Source organism: Nycticebus coucang, chromosome 6 (genome assembly GCF_027406575.1).
Source record: "Nycticebus coucang isolate mNycCou1 chromosome 6, mNycCou1.pri, whole genome shotgun sequence".
Taxonomy (NCBI): Eukaryota; Metazoa; Chordata; class Mammalia; order Primates; family Lorisidae; genus Nycticebus; species Nycticebus coucang.
In genome coordinates, this window is record NC_069785.1 from 65016182 (window position 1) to 65034138 (window position 17957).

The 17957-nt window shown below is 40.1% G+C and overlaps 1 protein-coding gene across 1 annotated transcript in view; it reads left to right on the forward strand.

Moving 5' to 3' along the window:
- Positions 1-17957, forward strand: part of TLN2 (talin 2) — a 453366-nt gene that overhangs the window by 270914 nt on the left and 164495 nt on the right. Inside the window, exon 9 of the mRNA XM_053594602.1 lies at positions 1227-1354. Coding sequence (XP_053450577.1) covers positions 1227-1354 — 128 coding nt within the window. The remainder of the gene's footprint in view (positions 1-1226; positions 1355-17957) is intronic.

Consider the following 17957-nt stretch of genomic DNA (forward strand, 5'->3'; position numbering starts at 1 on the left):
CCAGAAGTTTCTTTTGGCTCAATGAAAACATTGTCAGTCTTTTTCCTGCTTTCAGCACCGCCCCCCAAATTTCCTTTCATCTTTTTTTCCCTCCCTTTCCTTCTTCCCCACTTCCCTTCTTCCCTTCTTTTCTTCCCTTCCTTTTCCTCTCCTTCCACTTGTTTGTCAATCTATCTATCTGCCATAAAAGTAATGTGGGGATTGACAAACTTTAGCCATGCCCTCTTCCTGTATTCAAAAATAAAGTTTTATTGGGTTGCAACTCACTCATTTACGTATAACACTGATAAATCCCTTTATGTGTTATGTAACTGTGTGTGTATTTTCTGTAACTGCTCTCACTGTCCAGTGGCAGAGTTCAGTAGTTATGATAGAAGCTGCATGGCCCACAAGGCCTGAAATGTTTACTATTTGGCCTTTTAGAGGAAGAGTTCTCTGTTGACCCTTGAGTTAGTGGATGGAGGCAGGGCTGAGAGGAAAGGCTGCGAGGCCAGAAAAAGGGAGATAGAAGGGCAATGAGAAGATGCTTGTTAGTTTAAGGCTCAGAGCCCCCCATCTTAGTCTCTGAGGGGTCATTGAACTAGAGAAAGGGAAGCGGAAAGAAGAGGGAAAAGAACCAAGAGCCGTGGCAGGGGATCAAGACCCACCAGGACCTCAGACACCATCGAGCTCCCTGCTCTAGGGCCATGCTTTTGCTTGTCATTTCCCCTAAATGTCTTGAGCCTTGAATTCTTGTCTGTGTATGTGTGTGTATCCACCTTTCTCTCTCCTGATACTACATATTACATTGATCTTGCTGTCACGGTGAAGTTTGGGTTGATTTCACTTCTAGGCATTCCTTCTGCTAGCTTTATGATTCATGGTTGTAAAAAGTAAATTGTATTTCTCATTCAGCCTCTCTGAATCTGATCATTTCATAAGATTTTTCCTTTGCCACTTCATTTTTCGTAATCACTTCTGCCTTCCCGGATTATCCTCAGGCTATGCTTTTGATGTAACAGACACCTCTGATGCTTTCCATCTACAGGGCATTTGGGGCAAAGACTTGTTTTCCTTTCTTAATTCTGCTGTGCTCAGTCACCTGCAGCATTGCGCCTGTGTCACTGTGGGCTGGCTGGCAATGTCCCCTGCTTCACGAGAGTGTGTGCTCGGGTGTGGGAAGGTGTCAGTGGAGAGAAGGTGTCATTAGTCCAAGCCTCATGCGGTAACTTCTGCTTGTGTTTCAGGCTCGGGATGACATCCTGAATGGCTCTCACCCTGTCTCCTTCGAGAAAGCTTGTGAATTTGGTGGATTTCAAGCCCAGATACAATTTGGACCTCATGTGGAACATAAACACAAACCTGGATTCTTAGAGTAAATGACCTTTTGTTGCTCATTTTCTCTCCTCTTCTCCTCATCTTCTTTCTCTTCCACATGTTTATTCGAGCAAGGTACCCACAATACACACCCTAATTTCAATCACTGATGAGAATGTTAGCTTTTATTCAGTTGAGTCTATGACCGAAAATTTGTGGACCTTGAAAAAAGCAAGAGAAAGTCTGAAATTTCTTTGATTGAATAGAAATTCATTGTTGAGGTGACTGTAAGGGTCATCCATTCCAAGCTCAGATAATGTATGATTTTCTCTGTACCTGAGAGTCTGTTGCACCCTCCAGCTGTTGTCTGGCCTGTCCTAGGATGTCTGTAGAGTTGAGGAACTCCTGTCCTCCATCTTCTTTAACCTCTGCCCTTTAGAACATTCCTTCTTTGCATTAGACCATTTTTTTAAATCTTTAATTTCTCCATATCCCTGTCTTAGAACAGCAGCGTATAAGATTCACAGTCTTGCCGGGCATGGTGGCTCACGCCTATAATCCCAGCACTCTGGGAGGCCAAGGCAGGTGGATTGCTTGAGCTCATGAGGTCAAGATCTGCCTGAACAAGAGCAAGACCCCGTCTCTACTAAAAATAGAAAAACTGAGGCAAGAGGATTACTTGAGCCCAAGAGTTGGAGGTTGCTGTGAGCTATGATGCGACAGCTCAGGGTGATAGCTTGAGACTCTGTCTTAAAAAAAAAAAAATAAAAAAAATTCACAGTCTTTATTACAATCTCAAGAATTCTTCATTGCTTTAAAAATGTGATGTGCAAGCTCGGTGCCTGTGCTCAGTGAGTTGGACACCGGCCACCTATACCGAAGCTGGCAGATTCGAGCCCGGCCAGGGCCTGCTAAACAACAGTGACAAACAAAAACTATCCAGATGTTGTAGCGGGCACCTATAGTCCCAGCTACTTGGGGGGCTGAGGCAAGAGAATCGTTTAAGCCCAAGAGTTTGAGGTTGCTGTGGCAGTCTATCAAGGGCAACATAGTGAGACTCTGTCTCAAAAAAAAAAAAAAAAAATGTGATATGCGTGTGAAATACTTGTTCTATTTTTCCACCCATTCAGTCTTCGGTTCTCTTTTACAAAGTGATGATGTTTTTTCTGGCTCCAGACTTCAAGATTCGAGAGTAAGCTGACCCTGTGGGTTCATCTTGACCCCACAGAATGTAGACTTTAGGTTGGGTTCCCTGGGAATGCCCAGCAGGTCAATTGCAGCCATCCATAGGCTGTTGTTTGCCTAAGGATGTTCTCCCCATTGTTTCGATCTGGATTTTTCCAAGGGCTTTGTCTTTTTCTTCCTTTAATAATTGTCCTTTTCTTTATCTGCGCTCTCTACCCCTCCACTCTTTTATTTATTTTTTCCTTTCTACTTCCTCTTAGTGCAGATGAAACATTGGCATAAACCATAAAAATCACTCCAGAGAGTCTCCGGGGGTCGATGTCATGGTGTCATCTAGAGTCCAGTTTGTATAGGGTTTGGAAGTTGGGTCATGGTGTGAGGGCCAACTTGGAAGTGAAAGGACGTGAGCTTTTCTGGAGTATGTGACAGCCAGCAGCATGGGGTGTATTGAGGATGTCGTTCATTGTACTGTGTCCATGTGTATCGAGGGAGGAGGATGCAAGGGCTTACTTGGCCCTTGGCCCTTGACCCCACTCTCACCATGCTGGAAAGTAATCAGGACCTGCACATGGCCCTGAGTAAGAAGAAGACCCAACTTTTCTTCTGGTGGCAGAGAATGCCTGGCCAATATGTTGTTTGTTCTAAATTGAGTTGTTACAAAAAAAATCCCCAAAGAACTTATACCCTTGAGTTGGTTAATCCCTGGGAGCCCAAGGTAGTGCTTTGCTTTGCTCTACAATATGCCATATGGTGACCTTGAGTCTGAGAACAGCTCTGAACAGCTCCTGTCACTGACTTTGTTCTGTGTTCTCCCAATGAGTCATGGGGTCAAGTGTTCCTCAGGGCCCATTTCTGCCTGGCTGTTCTGGCTTCCTTCCTCTGCAGAGCCTTGGGAAGCTTGCCTCTCCATTCAGATGCTTTTCCAAAGTGCATATGCTCTTTTAGTAGTTTCCACATTCCCACATTCTAGCCTTATAGCTGGTCCTTCAGATACATTTGATGTCATAAACCTGAGGATTATGGCCACGGATATTGATCTAATTAGGCCTTGGAGGAAATGACATTGGTATTTCTAGAGTAGAGAAAATAGAAGGAAGGTTGAGGATCCAAAAACTTGAAATGTTTGTGGTTAGGCTTTCATAGCTGTAAAGTGTGACTCCGGTGGGGAGGAGATCTGGATGGAGCTGTGCATCGGGGCCTCCACGGGGACGGTGCTACCCTGGCCATGCCGTTATTGCTTTTCTCCAGAGCTCAGGGGAAACGAATTCTCAGGGCCCCCTCGTGAATTGAGAAAGTGGTATTTTATGTGACGTGGAGGAAGCAGCACAGAGAGGAGAAGTGGCTTGTTCACAGTTCCTCAAAGAGTTTTCTGTAAATAGCTCCTGACTTCTAACCCTGGGCTCTCATTTTCAGAGATACTCCTACTTTTAGAGAAAGGCAAAATGGCCCTTTTCACTGGTCTCCGAGTATGCAGCAAAATGAGGGAGGTGCTGAAACATGTGATTACCGAGGTCCTTTGTTCTCTCTCCTAGTTATTGGTTATATTAACCAAATCCTGGTGAATGTTAAGACAGGCTGACTGCTTGTGTTGAGATTACAAACTGATAGCAGAGAATAGTATCCGTCTTAACAGTGTGCACTGCAAGCTATGGTTCTGTCAAATGCTGCATGCTCACACTCCAGTGAAAATGTTTTTCTCTTAATAATCTGATATAGTAAAAGTTAACGAGTCAATTTTCTTTTTCTAATAGCAAGCTCATGCCTCTAGTGGTATGTGTACCCTTACTTAGGTTCTGAATTAAAAGAAGTTTATTTTGCCTGGTGGCAATTATTTTTTCCCATGAATTTGATTTATTTTTAATTAGCCTAGATCTAGTTTAGGTATTAAGGTATTTTCACTTGGTGTAGACATTTAGTTGCGTACAGTAAAACTTTCTGAGGATGTAAGTTCCCTCTTAATTGAAACAAAACAGCAAAGCCACATTCCCCGATTTGTAAGTTGGATATTGGGTCCTGTTCTCTCCTGGACTGTCCCTGGGGGCTGGCAGGGCTCCGTTTTGCAGCCTTTATGTCTTTCCCCATCTAGCTGGCATGTGTGCTATCTGCTTGAATAATGCATGGGTTAAAAAAAAAAAGTGAGAAGATTGGACTTTTGACAGAGACAGGTTGAAGATACAGCCACCAGAAATTTCAGTTACTCGGTTTCTGAATCAGGTATGTGGGGATGTGTTTAACAGGTGCAAAGCTTTTGATTTTTGGAAGCTCGCTTACCATTTTTGCTCAAAGTTAGCATAATACAGACATTTTTTATGAGATTATTTTTGAGCTTTCTTCAGACTCTCCGTAATTTCTGGATTCAGTACCACTTTAGTGAAGGTCCTCATTTAGAATGATGAAAAATCAGAGACTATTTAATATATCCCATCTATTCTTTTAATGGAAAAAATAGGTACTAGAGAGAGACAGGAAAAGCACAGAACCGCAAAGAGCTAGAAGCCAGAAGAAAGTCAGGTCTTCCAAACTCAGTCTACTACATTTTTACTCACATGATGGTTTTCCTTGGGTCATCTTCAAAAGTCTCAGAAAGGGACATTTTGTTGGTGCATGAAGTAAAAATGACATAGGACCTAGGAATCAATTATTTGCTTTATGTTCTTTTGTGTTTCAAAAATGCTTGCAGAAAACATAATGTATGCTGTTAACTCATTGAGGACTTAGTATGTGTTCCATTGTGTCGGGTATAGAGAAGATACAAGAGAAATATTATATACCAATTATTTGCTGTTTTGGAGTCTACTACTGCATATATGGTAAATAAATAAACATAGAAATGGTACTATTGGGAGTCAGAACTTTGCTCTTAAGTCCAACCTCTTAATTGTGCTTTAAATGCAGCATGTCAAGTTCATGAAGTCAGGTTGCCTTGCAGGCTCTGGGGCCTAGTATAAATGGTTACCAGAAGTTTGAAAAGAGTATCGTATGTAAAGCAATGTTGATCAAAGAAATTGACAAAATAGAAGGTAAATCTAAAGCATTCACTCTTAAGACAGCAACAACAAAATAAATTACAATAGTGACTGATTTCAAGACCTTTAAAAATATCTTGGAAAACTTTAGAAAGTAATCAGAGTGAAAGCTTTCTGTGGACTGCATCAGAGAGAATTACAGTTGCTGATAAACTTAGACCTCCAATTAGATACATGTGGCAAAATTGAAGGTAACTCTTAGAAAAATTATTGGGGGGAAAATTGAAGGTAGCCTAAGAGAATAGAAATAGAATATATTTGGGAACAATGAAAGAAACCAGACTTATAAGTTCTTTAACACAGTTTTAATTCCTGGTCAAAACAAAAAGAAATAGACTGTGTAATTTCTAAACCAATCAGTGTGGTAGAGGCAGGGCAGAAATGTGGGCAGTTGACCATTACAATAGGAATTGTGCAGGGTGGGTTATGGAAACAAAGCGAAAAAAGTGTGGTAAATAGAATGCACAAAATAAGATACAATAAATCTTCTAAATATATTAGGCATCATACCAAATACAAATAAATAAAACTTAGTGGTTAATAAAGAGGTTCTCACATCTGATAGAAGTTTTTAAACATACAGATCTGTGCTGTTTCTAAAAGACACATTGAAAATGTAAGGACAGAGAAAAGTGGAAGTAAATGCATGGAAAATGCATTAGTTAAAGCTAGAGAAATTATATTTAATGTCATGCAAAGTAGAGTTTAAGGCAAACAAAACATAAACAGAGGTAAAGAAGATTGTTATAAAGATAGAAGGACAAATTCTCCAGGATATTAAATAAGTGTGAAACTGCGTTTGCACCTAACATTGCCTTAAATGTATATAAAGGGGAAATAAACAGTATTATAAAAATATCAGATATATAATTTCAGTGGAGTAATTTCATATACCTCCCTCAATGAATGATTTAACATACCTCTCTCAGTAGAACAAGATCAAATAGGAGAAAGAAAATATTTAAGAGAAAGTAAAAAAGGAAACTGCAGGGAATCACTAAAACCCAAAGCTGGTTCTTTGAAAAAAATAAAGTTAGGTAAGCCTGGGGAGATTTGATTAAGAAAAACCAAAGAAGAAAAGGCTAAAATATTAGTAATGAAAATGCAGCAGACCTACAGGTAGAGATTTTAAAAAACGTAACAGAATGTGATGAAAACTTAGAACCAGAAATATTTAGACAAAATGAACAATTAGAAAATCTGAGTAGACCTATCAACTTGAAAGAAATTGACTCATCAGTGTAAAATACATTGATCAGAAAACAAACAACGTAAAAACTAGGCCCAGGTTATTTCGGGAAGCAGTCAAGAAAGTAAAGCTTCTCACCTTACCTATAAATGAGCAGATCTGTAACAGCTAAGTGAATACAGATCACAGAGAGCGGATAAACCACATTTAGAGGTCCTCCCCACAGGAGTTAATAAAATGTTATACTCAGTCCAGCATGACGTGTGCCTTTTTGTTTATAGGTGTAAGTTATTGCTAAATGGAGTTTCTTCTAGCAGTGCAAAATTCATTCATTCAGCAAACAGTTCACTGAGTGCCTTCTCTGTGGTACACGTTGTGCACTGGGGATACAGCAGTGAGAACAGCCAGCATTTCTGCCCTCATGGAACTTACCTTCTAGTTCAGAGAGGCAGGTGAGAAGTAATAACTAAGTTATTATACATAAGTATTAGTAATAACTAAATTATGACACAATATAGTAAATGATGAATGAACACAAAGGTGAAAAATAAAGCAGAAAAGGGGGATAGGGAGTATGTGTATTTTAGAGGGGAGGAATTTGCCATTTAAGGATGAATGGCCAAGGAGCACCCCCCAGAGAAGATAATGTTTGAGCTTGGTGGCTTAACATTAAGAGAGTGTATTTATTTAATCTACCATCTTAGCTTAAAAAAACAAAGAACTATGATTGTCTTCATTACTAGGGAGCATTTGATAAAATGAAACCATCTTGATATTTAAAAAAGAGAGGCTTTGTGGCCTACCAGGAATCCATGGAAACCTTCCTAGTCTCCCAGCAAGTATCTATAATGAATGTCATGATTAATAGTTCGGTAATAGAGGCATTCTCTTTAGCATCAGGAAGGGTGCCTCCTATCTGTGCTGCTTGTCAACATGGTACTGAATATCCTGACAAGTGCAGGAAGGAAAGAAAAGGAGGTAAATGATACCAGGATTGGAAAAACAAAACTTTCCATTTGTTGTAGGTGATATGATTATCTACATAGGTAATCAGTCAATCAACAGGGAAGCTTATTAGAATAAATAAGAGTTTAAGGAAGATCCCTGGAAAAATCAATATATAATAGCAATTAAGCATTCCCATATATAACAAATAGAAAATGTAATTGAAAAAAGGAAATACCTTTCATAATAATAACAAAAAGTATAATTTACCTAGGAAGGAAGCAGTCCAGCGAGTTCTCAGAGCTAACCAATAAAATAAGGAAAGTTTATAAGAGATCATACAAATATGAATAAATGGGATTATTATGTTAATGGATAGGAAGATTTGATATCAGATAAAGCAGTTCTACCAAAATTTATCTGTAGATTTAGCTTGATTCTAATCTAAATCCTACTTATCTAATAATGAGAAACCTATTCTCCATATGGATATCTCAATAAAGCTCTTATAAATTAATATGAACTAGTCAAAGTTCAAGAATGGCCAAGGCTGACTGGAGAGATGTGGTGCATTTACACAGCCATCACAATTTCCTATAAAGATGCAGTAATTAAAACATTGTATTATTGTGATAGGGTGATACGGTAATTAAAAAGACTGATAAATCTACATTTATTAAAATTAAAATACTTTGGGCGGCGCCTGTGGCTCAGTCGGTAGGGCGCCGGCCCCATATACCGAGGGTGGCGGGTTCAAACCCGGCCCCGGCTGAACTGCAAACCAAAAAATAGCTGGGCGTTGTGGCGGGCGCCTGTAGTCCCAGCTACTCGGGAGGCCGAGGCAGGAGAATCACTTAAGCCCAGGAGTTGGAGGTTGCTGTGAGCTGCATGATGCCATGGCACTCTACCGAGGGTGATAAAGTGAGACTCTGTCTCTACAAAAAAAAAAAAAAAATTAAAATACTTTATTAGGCAAAAATCATCAAGTTCAGAGTAAAGCTTCAATTGGATGAAGAAATTTGCATATTTGTAATGTACTGTAAGAACAAATTAATATCCAGGACATATTAAAAATGAAAGAAATCATCTAAGAAAAAGATCACCAGGATATCGATAACACTTTAAAGAGGAAGAAACTCAATTGGCTTATAAAAATACAGAAAGTTGTTCAACCTGATAAGTAATCCAAAAAAATGCAAAATCAAAAATATAGCATTTCATGTCCATCAACTGGGCATCAATTTAAATATATGAATACACCAGCATACTTTAGAGAGGAAACAAGATGTTTCAGAATATGTATCTTTGCATTTAAAAATACGCACACAGGCTGGGCACGGTGGCTCACACCTGTAATCGACCACTCTGGGAGGCTGAGGTGAGTGGATTGCTTGAGCTCAGAAGTTCGAGACCAGTCTGAGCAAGAGTGAGACCTCATCTCTACTAAAAATAGAAAAAAAAATAGCCAGGCATTGTGGTTGGTGCCTGTTGTCCCAGCTACTCGGGAGGCTGAGGCAAGAGGATTGCTCAAGCCCAAGAGTTTGAGGTTGCTGTGAGCTACGATGACGCCACGGCACGCTACCCATTGCAACAGAGTGAGACTCTGTCTCAAAAAACAAACAAAAAAACCCCATACAAATCAAAACAGGATATATTATCGTTTGTAGATACAAGGAGATACAGGAACATTAAAATAGCCATGGAAACTATTTTTGATAAAGTAGCTACCATTAGATAAATCTGGGATTTGGGACTTCAGATAATTATATAATATCTATTTCTTTCATGACAGCTTAACAATCATAAAGCAAATATGGTAACATGTTAACATATATTTCTCCTTGGTGATAGGTACATAAGTTACAAAGTCTGTAATTTGAAAACTCCTACAATTAACATTTATTTTAAAAAGATAGTTTCAATACTCAGGGTTTGAATTGATAAAAGCTTGTATTTGCTGAAGCTGGATATATAACATGTGGCCAAAACAAAATTAATAGGCATTGGAAGCCAGATGAAAAGGTTCCATTACTCTGTGTATTATGGGAAGAAATGGTCCAATAGTTGGGTTATAGGCAGGCAGGTCACAGGCTGAGAAATCTTTCTCATCCTTGGTTACCACAGCCCCCTTGTCCTGTTTGGGAATTCCTCAGAAGCATTTTAATGAGAAAATAAAGCAACCTAGGGTGTAAATCTTTGTTGAAAAAGAATTGAGTAGACTTGGGAATTTCCCCCCACAAACTCAGTGATAATTCTGTCAACAAGCAAAGCTTTCCATACAGAAGGACTTCTTAAGTCAGTTTTTTACCTGGCATTTGTCCAAACACATATTCCTTCTTTGGAGCTGGTCACATGTGTGCCTTTGTCAGAATAATTTGGCTATTGGTTCTGTTTCCAAACTAGCTATAAAGCAGGTATTTCAATGTTTCCTATCAGCTGTGTCTTCCCTTCTAGACCTCCCATTATTTAAAAGTAAAAGACAACAAAAGGCCATTTGCATACTTTTCTGTAGTATCATTTCTGAGGGCCCCTATCATGTGTTAACTCACAGCCCAGAGTTCCTTGTCTTCTCAGTTTGGGAAGGTGGGACCTTTTGATGGCACCTGTGTTGTTTCTTCCTGGCACAGCCTCCTTAGGTTGGTACCTGCCTTCCTCACTACTTGCAAACTCAAGAGCTTTCCAACCAAAGACCTCTAACTGGGCAAACACAGGCGCTATCTTCACTCTCCACTTCTTTTTTTTAACTAGCCTAACCCTTTCCCAACTCAGTCAATCTTCCTCCCTTCTGCTCACACCTTCACCTCACTTAACCAGACCTTAATCAGTACTCTTTGAGTCTGGACTCAAATCTAAAATCTCAGTGTGTCTAACTCCAGAATTTGAGCTTTCAGTCCACTGTGCCTCCAACCTCAATCTGCATCAGAATCTTCTAGAGTAGTGGTTCCCAACCATTTTTGGCACCAGAGACTGGTTTCATGGAGGACAGTGTTTCCATGGCCCGGGGGTGGAGGGTGGGGTGGGGGTGGGCAGGATATGATGTCAGGATGATTCCAGAGCATTACCTTTCCACCTCAGATCAACAGGGTTATAGCATCATAAGGAACACCCAACCTTGGTCCCTTTCATGCACAGATTACAGTAGAGTTCAGGCTCCTGTGAGAATCTGACGCTGCTGTGGATCTGATAGGAGGTGGAGCTCACACGGTGACGCAAGTGATGGAGGAGCAGCTATAAATACTAATGAAGCTCCACTTACTCTGTGCTGCTCACCGCCTACTGTGTGACCCGGCTCCTAGCAGGCCACGGACTGGGTAGTGATCCACAGCCCAAAGTTTGGGGACTGCAAGTCTGGAGAGCTTGGTAAAACAGTGATTGCTGGGCTTCAACTCCAGAGCCTCTTATTCAGCAGGTTTGGGGTGAAGCCTGAAAATTGGCATTTCTTTTTTGTTTGGGGTTTTTTTTGTTTGTTTGTTTAGAGACAGAATCTCCCTCTGTTGCCTGGGCTGGATGGCCATGGTGTGGTCATAGCTCACTGCATCCTTGAACTCCAGGCTCAAGTGAAGCAATATTTCTGCCTCAGCCTCCCAAGCAGCTGTCACTACAGATGTGTACCGCCACACCTGACTTTTTTTTTTTTTTTTTTTAATTTTGTTGTAGAGACTGGTCTCACTCTGTTACCTAGGCTAGTTTCAAACTTCTGCCCTCAAACAATCCTGCCTCTTTGGCCTCCCAGAGTACTGAGATTGTAGGCATGAGCCAGTGTATCAGGCCCAAACTTGGCTATCCTAACATAGGCCTAGGTGCTGCTGCTCCTGGGAACACATTTTGAGACCTTTATGTGATCCCAAATTTGAGGTGGTGTTATTAATCATTTGAAAATTGAACATAGAGGTTGGAGTCAGGACCCCGGATTTTCCAGTGTCTTTGGGTGACGCTGCCCCTATTGGGATCTCTCTATCTTCTTGTTCTCGTCCCTCCAGCCTCCGCTGGGTGGATACTTCATCGCTTGGTTTATATGTTCCCATCAATGCCCTCAGCTCTCACAAATGAGGGGACATCCTTGGGACTTTTTTTTTTGGAATTAGATGTAGAGGCAGCTTAAATTGTACATAAGAACATGAGGTTTTATTATGTATGCAATGGAATATTATTTAGCCTTTAAAAAGGAAATACTGCTATTTGTAGTAACATGGGTGAGCCCAGAGGACATTCTGTCCTTAAACCATACACCCAAATAATCCTGAATGATTTCACTTACAGGTGCAATCTTAAAAACCTCAAATACATAGAAACAGGTTAGAAAGGTGGTTATTGGGGGGCGGAGCAAGATGGCAACCAAGTAACAGCTTCCTTGCATCTGGGCACCGTGAGTCTGGGGATATAGGACTCCAGGCATCTCTGGCTGGTGGGATCTGCCTATCATCACCCCTGAGAGGATACAGGGAGTCAGCGAGAGACTTCTGGACCCCAAGAGGAGGACTAAAACAGTGGAAAACCGGCAAGTGGTCGCGTGTGTTCAATCCGTCTAAACCCGCCCGCAACTGTAAGTTCAGTAGCAGCGAGACCGCAAACCAGAAAGGCCTTACCTTTGAACTGTTTTGGTGTCTTTGGACTTGGCACTCAGCTGAACTGCCTTGGGGAGAGCCTCAGCGGGAGTGCGGAAAACTTTGGCCTTTGTCTAGGGCCCCAGTCTGAGCCGCTGAGCCACACGGAGCTAATAGTGTTTGGCTCTGGGTCACAGGCAGACATTGTGAGTGATCTGCCCCAGCAAGCTCCGCCCTCAGGGTCGCAGAGCTGGAATTGAGTGGGAGCTGGTAACCCAGCGACCAAGTAGCCTAAGGGTGGGGTCTGAGCCGCTTTGCAGCCCTAACCCTCGGGGGCAGAGGGAGACCAGTTTTGACACACAGGGTAAGTGGATAGCCACTTCAGCAGTGATTCCAGTGACAAGCACTTCCCTGAGAAAGCTTCTGCTCAGTAAGTGAACAAGTTCAAAGTGCCTTTTAAATGGGCTGAAGAGAGATCTAGGGTGTCTACCTGCTGGGGTTTGAGAAACTAGCAGCCTCCAGTCATATCAGAACTGTGATTAACATCTCATACCCCAGAAGACCACGTGTTGCCCAGATTCAATAACATATACATACTGCTTTGTTTTTGGTTGTGTTTTTCTTTTTCTTTTTTTTTTTTTTTTTTGGTTTGGTTGGGTTTTTTTGTTTATTTTGATGTTGTGGATTGTTGTTTTGTTTTTTAAGTTCAACCTTTTCCATACAGATCCTTTTTCTTTCTCAATTTTTCTAGTTTAATTATAATTTCCAATTGCTGCCTATTTCAATAATTAGAACTTCATTTTTGTTAGTGTCTCTACCGCTATTATTTGGTTTTTCCAGCCAATTTTATCCCGTAAAGTTTTCTGTTTGCTTGTTTTGGTTTGATTTATAGCATTTTTGTCTTTTCTCTACTTGGTGGAGGTGGGGTACTGTGTCTGATCAGGTTAGCAAAGAGCTGCTGACCTCAAGGGAACCACCCAACTGGGCACCCCCAGAAGGTGGTTTTTTTTTTTATAAGGTTGTATCAAAGTACCCTACTGTACACCTATATTGCTCTGTCTCCCTCTTTCTGTGCCTCTCTTCTTTTTGTCAATATTCCTTTTACCCACCCCCTCTCCTTTCTCTATTTTTCTTTTTTTTTCCTTACCACTCGGTCCTCCTTTCTTTCATCCCTTTTTTGCTCTTAAACCTTCTCACCCGTCAGGTCCTGTAACCCTTAGTCCACAGGCACGAGAACTTAAAGAGCAAGAGGAAGTGAAAGGAAAATGAGGGCAAGGAAACAGATAAAAGAAATCACCCATGAGGAAGAATCAGCAGAAAACTCCAGGCAACATGAAGAACCAGTCCAGAACAACCCCACTAAAGGACCATGAGGTAGCTACTACAGAGGATTCCACCTATACAGAAATGTTAGGAATGACAGAAAGGGAATTTAGAATACACATGTTGAAAATAATGAAAGAAATGGTGGAAACAATGAAGGAAACTGCTAATAAAGTGGAAAATAACCAAAATGAAATCCAAAAACAGAATCAAATCAGAGATGAACGATATGAAGAATATAAAAAGGATATAGCAGAGCTGAAGGAAATGAAACAGTCAATCAGGGAACTTAAAATGCAATGGAAAGTATCAGCAACAGGTTAGACCATGCAGAAGAAAGAATTTCAGAGGTAGAAGACAAAGTTTTTGAGATAACTCAGATAGTAAAAGAGGCAGAAAAGAAGAGAGAGAAAGCAAAACGTTCACTGTCAGAACTATGGGACTTTATGAAGCATTCCAACATACGAGTTATAGGAATTCCAGAAGGGGAAGAAGAATGCCCCAGAAGTATGGAAGCCATACTAGAGAATATTATAAAAGAAAATTTCCAAAATATCACCAAAGATTCTGACACACTGCTTTCAGAGGGCTATTGGACCCCAGGTCGCCTCAACTCTAACCGAGCTTCTCCAAGACACATTGTGATGAACCTGTTCAAAGTCAAGACAAAAGAAAAGATTCTGCAAGCTGCCAGGAGTAAGCGCCAGTTGACCTACAGGGGCAAATCCATCAGAGTGACCGCACACTTCTCTAATGAAACTTTCCATGCAAGAAGACAATGGTCATCTACGTTTAATCTACTTAAACAGAACAATTTTCAGCCCAGAATTCTGTACCCTGCTAAGCTAAGCTTCAAAATTGACGGAGAAATCAAATCATTTACAGATATACAAACATTGAGGAAATTCGCCACAACAAGACCAGCTCTACAGGAAATACTTCAACCTGCTCTGCACACTGACCACCACAATGGATCAGCAGCAAAGTAAGAACTCAGAGATTAAAGGACAGAACCAAACCTCCACACTGATGCAAAAGATAAAACTAAGCAATGGACTCTCACAAAATAAGACGAATAGAATACTACCACACTTATCAATTCTCTCAATAAATGTTAATGGCTTGAATTCCCCACTGAAGAGACATAGATTGGTTGACTGGATTAAAAAACACAAGCCATCCATCTGCTGTCTGCAAGAAACACACCTGGCTTCAAAAGACAAATTAAAGCTCCGAGTCAAGGGTTGGAAGACAATTTTTCAGGCAAATGGAATTCAGAAGAAAAGAGGAGTTGCAATCTTATTTTCAGATACATGTGGATTTAAAGCAACTAAAGTCAAAAAAGACAAAGATGGTCACTTTATATTGGTCAAGGGAAAAATACAACAAGAAGACATTTCAATTCTAAATATCTATGCACCCAATTTAAATGCTCCCAGATTCTTGAAACGGACCTTCCTCAGTCTGAGCAATATGATATCTGATAATACCATAATAACAGGGGACCTTAACACTTCTCTTACAGAGCTGGACAGATCCTCTAAACAGAAATTAAACAAGGATATAAGAAATTTAAATGAGACCCTAGAACAGCTGTGCTTGACAGACGCATACAGAACACTCCACCCCAAAGATAAAGAATATACATTCTTCTCGTCACCCCATGGAACATTCTCCAAAATTGATCATATCCTGGGACACAAAACAAATATCAACAGAATCAAAAGAATTGAAAATTTACCTTGTATCTTCTCAGACCATAAGGCACTAAAGGTGGAACTCAATTCTAACAAAAATGCTCGACCCCACGCAAAGGCATGGAAACTAAATAATCTTCTGTTGAATAACAGATGGGTGCAGGAAGAAATAAAACAGGAAATCATTAACTTCCTTGAGCATAACAACAATGAAGACACAAGCTACCAAAACCTGTGGGATACTGCAAAAGCAGTTTTGAGAGGAAAATTCATCGCTTTAGATGCCTACATTCGAAAAACAGAAAGAGAGCACATCAACAATCTCACAAGAGATCTTATAGAATTGGAAAAAGAAGAACAATTTAAGCCTAAACTCAGTAGAAGAAAAGAAATATCCAAAATCAAATCAGAGATCAATGAAATTGAAAACAATAGAATCATTCAGAAAATTAATGAAACAAGGAGTTGGTTTTTTGAAAAAATAAATAAAATAGATAAACCGTTGGCCAGACTAATGAGGAATAGAAAAGTAAAATCTCTAGTAACCTCAATCAGAAATGATAACGGGGAAATAACAACTGATCCCACAGATACAAGAGAGCATCTCTGAATACTACCAGAAACTCTATGCCCAGAAATTTGACAATGTGAAGGAAATGGATCAATATTTGGAATCACACCCTCTCCCTAGACTTAGCCAGGAAGAAATAGAGCTCCTGAACAGACCAATTTCAAACACTGAGATCAAAGAAACTATAAAAAATCTTCCAACCAAAAAATGCCCTGGTCCAGATGGCTTCACTCCAGAATTCTATCAAACCTTCAAGGAAGAGCTTATTCCTGTACTGCAGAAATTATTCCAAAAAATTGAGGAAGAAGGAATCTTCCCCAACACATTCTATGACGCAAACATCACCCTGATACCAAAACCAGGAAAAGACCCAAACAAAAAGGAGAATTTCAGACCAATCTCACTCATGAACATAGACACAAAAATTCTCAACAGAATCCTAGCCAATAGATTACAGCTTATCATCAAAAAAGTCATTCATCATGATCAAGTCGGCTTCATCCCAGGGATGCAAGGCTGGTTTAAGATACGCAAGTCCATAAACGTTATCCACCATATTAACAGAAGCAAAAATAAAGATCACATGATCCTCTCAATAGATGCAGAAAAAGCATTTGATAAAATCCCGCATCCTTTTCTAATTAGAACACTGAAGAGTATAGGCATAGGTGGCACATTTCTAAAACTGATTGAAGCTATCTATGACAAACCCACAGCCAATATTTTACTGAATGGAGTAAAACTGAAAGCTTTTCCTCTTAGAACTGGAACCAGACATGGTTGTCCTCTGTCACCTTTACTATTCAATGTAGTGCTGGAAGTTCTAGCCAATACAATTAGACAAGACAAGGAAATCAAGGGAATCCAAATGGGAGCAGAGGAGGTCAGACTCTCCCTCTTTGCTGACGACATGATCTTATACTTAGAGAACCCCAAAGACTCAACCACAAGACTCCTAGAAGTCATCAAAAAATACAGTAATGTTTCAGGATATAAAATCAATGTCCACAAGTCAGTAGCCTTTGTGTACACCAATAACAGTCAAGATGAGAAGCTAATTAAGGACACAACTCCCTTCACCATAGTCTCAAAGAAAATGAAATACCTAGGAATATACCTAACGAAGGAGGTGAAGGACCTCTATAAAGAAAACTATGAAATCTCAAGAAAGGAAATAGCAGAGGATATTAACAAATGGAAGAACATACCATGCTCATGGATGGGAAGAATAAACATTGTTAAAATGTCTATACTTCCCAAAGCAATCTACCTATTCAATGCCATTCCTATCAAACTACCAACATCGTACTTTCAAGATTTGGAAAAAATGATTCTGCGTTTTGTATGGAACTGGAAAAAACCCCGTATAGCTAAGGCAGTTCTCTGTAACAAAAATAAAGCTGGAGGCATCAGCATACCAGATTTTAGTCTGTACTACAAAGCCATAGTGCTCAAGACAGCATGGTACTGGCACAAAAACAGAGACATAGACACTTGGAATCGAATTGAAAACCAAGAAATGAAACTAACATTTTACAACCACCTAATCTTTGATAAACCAAACAAGAACATACCTTGGGGGAAAGACTCCCTATTCAATAAATGGTGTTGGGAGAACTGGATGTCTACATGTAAAAGACTGAAACTGGACCCACACCTTTCCCCACTCACAAAAATTGATTCCAGATGGATAAAGGACTTAAACTTAAGGCATGAAGCAATAAAAATCCTCCAAGAAAGCATAGGAAAAAACTGGAAGAGATTGGCCTGGGGAAAGACTTCATGAAGAAGACCGCCATGGCAATTGCAACAACAACAAAAATAAACAAATGGGACTTCATTAAACTGAAAAGCTTCTGTACAGCTAAGGAGACAATAACCAAAGCAAAGAGACAACCTACACAATGGGAAAGGATATTTGCATATTTTCAATCAGACAAAAGCTTGATAACTAGGATCTATAGAGAACTCAAATTAATTCACATGAAAAAAACTAACAATCCCATATATCAATGGGCAAGAGACATGAATAGAACTTTCTCTAAAGACGACAGACGAATGGCTAACAAACACATGAAAAAATGTTCATCATCTCTATATATTAGAGAAATGCAAGTCAAAACAACCCTGAGATATCATCTAACCCCAGTGAGAATGGCCCACATCACAAAATCTCAAAAC